This window comes from Gossypium arboreum, chromosome 5 (assembly GCF_025698485.1).
Source record: "Gossypium arboreum isolate Shixiya-1 chromosome 5, ASM2569848v2, whole genome shotgun sequence".
In the NCBI taxonomy this organism is placed as follows: domain Eukaryota; kingdom Viridiplantae; phylum Streptophyta; class Magnoliopsida; order Malvales; family Malvaceae; genus Gossypium; species Gossypium arboreum.
Window position 1 is genome coordinate 26,927,772 of NC_069074.1, and position 8,522 is coordinate 26,936,293.

The 8,522-nt window shown below is 34.4% G+C and overlaps 1 protein-coding gene across 2 annotated transcripts; it reads right to left on the reverse strand.

Annotated features, from left to right (window-relative positions):
• Positions 1-217: 217 nt before the first annotated feature.
• On the reverse strand, positions 218-7,228 carry LOC108474783 (oxysterol-binding protein-related protein 1C-like). Of its 2 annotated transcripts, none has more exons than XM_017776906.2 (10): positions 6,629-7,228; positions 6,175-6,531; positions 5,189-5,288; positions 4,054-4,499; positions 3,600-3,755; positions 2,551-2,718; positions 2,337-2,477; positions 1,968-2,198; positions 1,544-1,657; positions 218-696 (listed from the first exon to the last, which is right to left on the reverse strand). In XM_017776906.2, exons 1-10 carry the CDS (start codon positions 7,226-7,228, stop codon positions 529-531), a joined length of 2,481 nt encoding a protein of 826 aa, XP_017632395.1. In that variant the 3' UTR covers positions 218-528. The 2 variants fall into 2 exon arrangements, with proteins under 2 accessions (XP_017632395.1, XP_017632324.1); XM_017776835.2 differs by having other exon boundaries at positions 4,054-4,502.
• Positions 7,229-8,522: the final 1,294 nt, after the last annotated feature.

Sequence of the window (8,522 nt, forward strand, 5' to 3'; positions counted from 1 at the left end):
TTTCCATCTGTCTACTATTTTTGCCTCTAGTAGTTTTCACACTTAAAAAAAATAAGTAAATTCAATTTCCCCAACATATGCGTATGAAAATAAAATGGACATATTAAAACAACTTCAGACAGAGACAAATCATTCAAATACATAAAAACATTGATGGTCGGGTCTCTGTTGTTAATCCACAGGCTTGTCAGAAATATTTTATGTTAAAATTACCAAGTTCCAAATTTGTATTTTTTATTAGTTGTTTTTATTTGAGAAACTAAAACCCAGTCGCTGTGTAATTCTTTTCCTTAAATCTCATGGATCACAACTTGTTATCACATCACCAAATATGAACCCAGAAGCAAAAGGATGGAAAAAAAACAATAACCTTCTATTATTTTCTTAATAAACTTTTTAATCTAAAAACTTACATTCTTGTTGTCGGGGCAACCCGAAAATGATTTGGCCCAGTTGATGCGTGCCCCATCACATCTGGTGAAAAAAATTGAAGAAGAATCAACAAGGAAAAAAATAAGGATTTTCAATTTAGTCAAGGGGATGATCAGAAGGGATTTGGCCAAAAATATCAGGACATGAATCCCATTTCCGTTGCTCTCTAGCCTCCCAATATCCACCAATATATCGATATGAATCACTATTTTTATCCTTTGCAAACCACCTTGGCTTCCAACCTCTCTCTTGCATGTTCCGAGCCTGAATTCGATTTGAAAAAAGAAACCCCAATTAGACATAAAACAACCTTCAAAATTATTTGCTAAATCCAGTAGTATAATAAAAAGTACAATTAGTTTTTATTCTTTGCATGTCTGAGATTTGATGCAAACAAATAATATTGATATCAGTGTTAATGAGAAACCGTCTAAATGGTAGACTTCTAAAATCTAACGAAGTATATGGGTTGAAATCCCACAATGCATACGTTCTTTAAGAGAATGAATTCTTCTACTACTTTAGTTCTATACGCAGCTCAGTGTTATAACATATCAGAAGTCCATATCAACACTTCGATGGTTTTTCATTAATTCAAGTTTACTTGTTTGCACCAAAATCAAGTGCAAAATGATTAAATTATTCAGTTCTATAATACATGATAGAACTGTACTTTTGACTATAGTATGACTGCCTATATGTATACTTTAACTGCTAAATCCTTTAACCATAAAGCAACCAAGAAAAGAAAACCTGGGTTTCGGTGAAATCCTCAGTAGGGTATTTAATAACTTAAGATTGATGTTATTTCCAGCTGTATGCACCACTCATGGTTTATGTTTTCACTACATTAGTGGCATCTGCAGGTTAGTTTTATAAAGCCTTGAAATGCTCTTAGTTGATCTTTTTATATTATCCTCAACTAGGAGTCTAAATCTTGGAATGAGTAAATCACAACTACGGTTTTTGGAAGAACAAAACCAAGTTCCTAACCCACATAACATCTACATGTAATTATAAATCAATAGTTCCTGGGCTCTATAACTCTTCCCAAGCCAATTTGCTTCATTGATACATGGAATTTGTTGCAGAAAAGAAAACTAAAACTTACCTGTCGTTGCCGCTGCTCCAACCGCAGCTTCTCTGAATTTGCCATTTCATACTCCCCATTTTCCAGATACCTTTGATCAGGTCTCAGCCTTGAATCTGTTGGAGGCAACTTTTCCTGTGTACATTAAGGAGATTGAAATCAACATGCCAATTACTGCAAGCAATTCTGAGGGTACCTAGTTGGTGCATCGGTTTCAAAGTCATTCCATTTAATTCCTATAGTTTCAATTGGACAAACTGATTTGATCTTTAGGACCAAAATTTCATTACCAAAAATCAAATATAAACCAGCATTTCACAAAAACCATCAAGGTATTAGATGTAATTCAGGAATTGTAGGGATAGCCCAAAAATGCAAGGAAATATATTTAAGGCATTAGACAGCTTCCTAGTTTTAATCCAATCGAAACTATTATAATAATCACCTTCAGACCAGGAGTGAGCTCATTCAATGTGATGGCAAAACGTGTTAAGTTATATCTGGTGGGGTATTTAGGAGGCTTGCTCCGCTTCCAGAGCAGATGGGTTTCTGACAAAGAGTCCTGTCCTTTTCCCTTTGCAGAACAATCTCCATTCACATAATGCATGCTGTCATCCCATTTTCCAAATAATGTGGCCACCGTCTTTCCATTTCTATCTTGAACTCCACCATGTACCTGGAATGCAATAAAGTTTTATAAACTGATAAATGCTTATGATGGTTAAAAAGAGGATGATAGAACAATAACATAATTCTATTAAAATGATTTGATATATTTAGTAAATTGATTATTTTTCGGAAGATGAAAGATCACCTGGTGAGGGTTTCTATCTATGATAGACTGCTCCTTGAATTTCAGCTTACATGAATAGTCACGATTCCCCTCTATTCGCATAGCACCATAGTGATCACAGTACAACTTTCCCAGTATGAGATTGTATATTGATGTCGTCACCTGTCAAAAGAAAATCCATCTAAGTTTGGTTACAACACATACGCCAAATTGTTCTTAAATTTTGGAGTTATACCTTACTCCACTTGAACACTTCTCCATCATCAAACTCCAAGGTCAACACACCCACAGGATCTAGCTGAATTGAGCGACCCCAAAATTTGCTCTTTAAATTGCTATCACCCCACAACTTCCATCCTGTACCCTGACAATGACATGCTACAATCATAGGATGATGACTGACCTGACATCAAAAATGGAATAACTATCAGCAACTTCGTGGATAGCATTAAAGCAGAAACAAATAAAAAAAAGGACAAAGAGATGAACTGAAAAAAATATAGCAAGCAGTGTGCTTTTCTTTTGCCAGTACGGATAATATAAATGATACTGAAGCCTATTAATATTCCCACTTATTAACACCTAAATGCATAAGTTAGTATTTAAGATCGTCTATTAACTACACTTGTAAATTATGAGATTCAAAATCTTTAGCACACACTCCTGTTTCCCCTTACACAAATTCGTTTATGGTTGGCCACCCAAGCAATATCATTTTAGGTGATGATTGAATAAATATGCTACCTTATTCCTTACTACCCTATATATTAGCTCTACTCCAGTTGCATCCAAAACAAGGATGCAACTTTTTGGATTGGTATTTAGACCAGAAAAAGAAAAGGAAGTGACAGAAGAACAATCAAAGAGAAGCAAGCTAAAAAAGGAAATCCTAGCTCTGCCTTTCTGTGAACCAAACGATCAATAATATACTAAACTTGCACAGCTCATGCAGTACAGCAAATTTGGCATCAGGCGTAGCAAACTTGTTTCAACTCCATATCACTGTACTAACCAGGTAAAACGAACCAAATAGAATGTGCAAAGTCAAAATTAAGGAAAATATTTTATTGCATGAAATATACAAGCAAAAAAGGTTTTGATGTTCTATGAATATTGAATTTAATAAAGCAATAGGTAGGTCAAATGAACCAGGCCTATTCTTCAGTCAAAGGTTTGGCCTTTAAAGCAAGATTAATATGCTTTAAATTTTGAATATAGATGTGTAAATGCAGAAAAACAGAAAGTAGAAAACAAGGATAGACTATATCTCAAATACAGCCAAACCTTCTCTGAGAAGAAGCGTACACCTTTATCTGGGAAGTCAGCCTCATATGTTTCTCCTAATAATGGATTAAAGGGTTTGCAAATTCTTCCTTCTGTTGAAGAATATCCAGACACAGCAAATGCAGCCACATTAAGAATTCTCATTAGGTTATTTCCCTGCAAATTTTTTACGGGAAATTATGAGTCCCAGGGGAATCTCACCAAAAATCCAGATTGTCAAAGTTTATTAAGGGAATGAACTGCTAAAAGCATAGCAACTAGCCTTTTGCACAGTCAAGTATAAAATAGGTGTGAAAGAGAGAAATGATGGGGAAAAATCAGAGAGCCCTCAGGTATACTATGACTACGTTAAATAAGTGATGTGATTACAGATAAATTTAAGCGCAGGAAAATTTTATTTTGCAACCAATGCTCTGTTCTCTAAAATAAAATAATATGGAGTTCAAAGGCTCACCCTTTTACCCCATTCATATGCACGATCAAGCAGATATGAATATTCCAGATCCTCAAAACACTTTTGAAGAGAAGAGAGAGGCTCATTGAAGTAAACAGGAAGACAAACTTTTGTAAGGTCTTTCCCAATATTCTCCTTGATCATTGACCAAAGACTTACACTTTTCTCCCTTTCAACAGGGTCAGGCAACTTTTTTCGTCGTTTAATGCTAGGAAAGTTACTTCCAACAGATTTGATGTAAGGATCGATGTTGTCTTCAGAATCATCAACAATAGTACCTTTATCATCAGAAGAAAAAGATGATGTCCGGAGATCAGATCCATTGCTTCTGAAAGAACTTGATGACAAAATGTCACGAGTGTCAAAGAATGTATGGTCATCTTCATCAGTTTCTTCTTCTGCAGCGTCAACTCTTTCATTATCATCATCTGAGTCAGTTGAACTTCCTTCTGAGTAAGAATTCAAAGAGAAAAGAAAAAAAATTAACAAAAGAAAGCAGTGCTATGAAAACATTTAAGTAATAACAATTTCCATAACCAAACATATAAGAAAGCCATGCACATGAACGAAGAAGACAGTATAAGCAATTTCTATAACTAAGCAACCAGCACAATAACAATTTTAATAAGTCAGCTCCAGAAAAGGCCAAGCTTCGGCGGTGGCTCAGTGGTCATATACTCTTCCTTAACGGAGGAAAGACCATGGAGACCATTTCTATATCCTGCTCCAGCCTATCCGGAAGTCTATCTCTGCACTTAATGATGCATAAGAAAGGGATAAAAGAACGCATAAGGGACAAAGAGCCAAGAATAGCAACTTCAAATTGATGGAAAGAAGAATAAACTTATAAAATAGAACAAGTAACAAGTAAAAACAAAGAAAAGGCACAGACATGAACCAGCTCATCTTTTGACAACATAAAAAGAAAGCATAATAAGTTGTCTAAAAATAAGTATAGGTAAAACTCAGGCACATGTCTGATAGAATTGAAAGAAAAAAAGTTCCTGAACCAATAGCAAGTTGTGAGCACTGATTATAAACATCAACCACACGTACCCCAAAACATAATAAATAGTTCAGCATAAATTAAGGGACCAGCAGTTGTAATAAGTACTTCCAGTGCCTAGAATCTTACCACTGGACTTGTCTTGCCTTATCATAGAAGAAGCCCCTAGATCAATCAACTTGTTTTGGCTCTCATCAACCACTGTATTCTCCAGATCAACTTTTTCTGTCTACAAAATAAAGTACACATAGCAGTTTCTTAGCAGAAGACAAAAATGAGAACTAAAATCTTTGTTTCAGAAGTTTTTAATTCTGAAAATTAAGCAATTTTAAGTTTTTAATTCTCCAAAAGTACATTTGCATGAAAGTTAAAAAGGAAGTGAAAGTACTTTGAGCAGAAAGTAATTTTAAGTTACTTTTCCATGTACATGTTGATATTCTCAAGGAAAAACAACACGAATAGGACACCCCATAAAAGAGTCCCCTCCCTCCCCACTCCCCCGAGAAAAAAAAAAAAAAAAAAATTACAAATTTTATCTGTACTCATGCTACTTGGTCAAAAGAATGCTCACATGTAATTAAATTATATCAACTGCAAGTTGAGGAATTTTAAAATTCTTCCAGTATGAAGTAAAACCTTCGGATTACTTGAAGGCCACACACATCACATTTAATTTGCTCCATCAAATAGCCTACCCCCAAATATCACCGATCCAACCACCAGCACAACTGCTACTGTCACCGCCATCAATGCCATACAAGTTCCACAACAAATGCCTCGCTATATTGACATTTATTTTATCTCGAATCAACCACAACACCACCAACGTTTTATTAACTAAAAAGATGGAGACATATAAGACCAGACTCCTCTCAACTTCTATAACGGAGTATTAGCAAGAGGCAGTACCGCAAGAAAAAAAAAACTCCCCACTCTTATAAAAGCAAAATATCATCAAAATATTCCTTCATGATATCCTAAATATCATACCCCTTTATAATTTCTATGAAGAAAAAAAAGAAAGGGAAATCAATGAATTTGTTTTGAAAAAATCAATCAAGTTTTAATCAAATTGAATGAATAGGTAGTGTATTATAATTAAGATAAACACATACCTCTAATTGACGCAAGGTATCAATGAGAAGACTTTGTTTCTGTTTAAGCAACACTAGATGGTTCTGCAATGCCGAGAATTCACTCTTCATAATCTGTTCACTATCTTGGATAGCCAATTCGTTTACCCTTTCCTGCATCAGCCGTTGCCTCAACTTTTCAGTTGAAACCGCCACATTGTCCATCGGAGCCATGAGCTCGCTATTTGACATCCTAGGAAACATATCTTTAACCGCCTGAAGCGCCTCCACCCACGCAACCCGATCATCCCGAGCCTCGGCTCGTAAATGAAGCCTCTTAGTTCCGGTGAAGATCGAGAATCTCTTATCATCTGATCTGCTCTCCCTTATAGTGGAAACCTGAGAAAAATTCAAGAATCAAATAATTGAAAAACCAAATCAAATTTGTTTTTTTGTTTTATTTTCCATTAATTCATTAATATTTTTATTTTTTAACCTTTAGGTGGACTTCACCAAAGGGTTTCCGACGGTTTTGGGAATGACGAGAAATGGAATTGCGATGTCGGGAGATAAGACGGAGAGATTCTTCGCCGATAACTTTGGATCCTCTTTCCGTTTCTTGGCTAACGACGATTTTATCAGGTCCGTGGATTTTATAATATGATAAAACTCCGTCCTGCAAAACGAACCATCTCGGTTTCCAACCTTTCCCATAATTCACCCATTTGTAAAGCACTCCCGATATTCCGTTCCCCACGATGTTGTTTATCTTCACATCCACTTGCTGCGGAGGAGCCGGAGCCGGAGCCAGATTCAGAGCCTTCGAAACCTCTCTTCCCAACGGTGTCCCATTTCTCTGGCTCATCCGATTCAAATCCACGCTACTAGTACGGCGATGTTGGTTGTTCTGATTTTGATCGGACTGGCACAGGATTTGGACCATAGATCGAACCGAGTTGGATCTAAATGAAGAGCCGGAAGAGGAAGTGGTTGTTACGGTAGTTACAGGTGGATGAGGAGGCATGGCGACGTTGTCGGGTAAAGGTTTGACTGGGGAATGATCCGATACGGTGGAAATACAACAGAGAGGATGCATAGAATTGAACTTGCTTTTCTTTTTATTTAATAAAATGAAAGAATTAGAAGATTCCAGTAATGACGACGGCTGACGTCGAGGCGGAGCACGGTGGTTGCAGTTAAGCTTTTCATGGAACTATCTTTTTTTCTTGGATTGGCCTTTTTCAAATGATTTCCTTTTCTTTTCTGCAGAACAATTTGCAGAGACGGTTACAAAATGACAGAAAAAAACGATGGCGTTTTGAGCAAAGAAATTGGGCGTTGGAGTGAAGTTCGGCGGAGTATCCTGTGAGAGAGAAAAATCCGGTGAGTTTTGGTACTGGTTTGATTTGAATGAAGACTCTGAATAACTACGCAACGGATTGTCGATTTTTAAGGAGCTAAAAATGAGATAAAATTAAATTTGATGATTTGTGTGTATACATATTTTTTATGGATTTATCTTTTTTGTCATATTAATTTAGATATTTTATGTTTTTATTTTTATAAATTTTGATTTTTTTGTCTATCAATGTGTTTACAACTTATAGTAACAATCCTAACCACTTAATTAAAAGTTAGTCTCATTTACTAATTGGGTTTCAATTCAAATTATAAAGATATTTTTGTTTTTATATTTTTATAAATGAATAAAACAATTTTTACTTAAATTTATTTTTATGACATTTTACTATCAATCGAGATTACGGTATATCCACCGATATACATGACAAATATGTTTATTAAAATTAATATTAATAGCAAATAAGATTTTAGATGAATAGTAAAGTATAAATGTTAAAAATTATAAAAGTTTAAGTTCAAATCCTATTGCTTGTGAATAGTTTTATATATATATATATATACACACAATATTAGGGGTACAGATTAGGGTAACACGGTTCGAATCCATATTAAACGGGTGTCGAAAAAGTTTTAATCACCATATAATTTACCATATAAATTAAGATAATTTTCATAATTTTTCAATTAAACTGTCTAATTGATTCGTGACTTTAACTCACCAAGTGTTTAATATGTAGTATAAATATAATTAGTATGTTGTATCTTTTATTTTAATTATTATTTGTGTATTATAACTACATTAAAATTATTAGATTATGGTACTCCTCTGTAAATATAAAATTTATATAATAAATTTATTAAAAACAATATTGAAATTAATTATGTGTTTGGTTAAAATGATAAGATTAAGATAATAGAAGTATTTCGAGATAAAATTTTATTATAATAATATTTTTTTAAGTTAAGTCGAAACTCAATTAAAACTAAATTAATAGTATATAACAAAAAAAATAAAACTAAAATATGAA

What these genes read in the sequence shown, in the direction of transcription:
- LOC108474783 (XM_017776835.2), bottom strand. Translation starts at nt 7,228, where the DNA reads ATGCATCCTCTCTGTTGTATTTCCACCGTATCGGATCATTCCCCAGTC. An exon ending in TTGGTGAAGTCCACCTAAAG is followed by an intron (nt 6,532 to 6,628) that starts GTTAAAAAATAA and finishes AATTTTTCTCAG; the next exon opens with GTTTCCACTATAAGGGAGAG. An exon ending in TACGCTTCTTCTCAGAGAAG is followed by an intron (nt 2,719 to 3,599) that starts GTTTGGCTGTAT and finishes TTTTGATGTCAG; the next exon opens with GTCAGTCATCATCCTATGAT.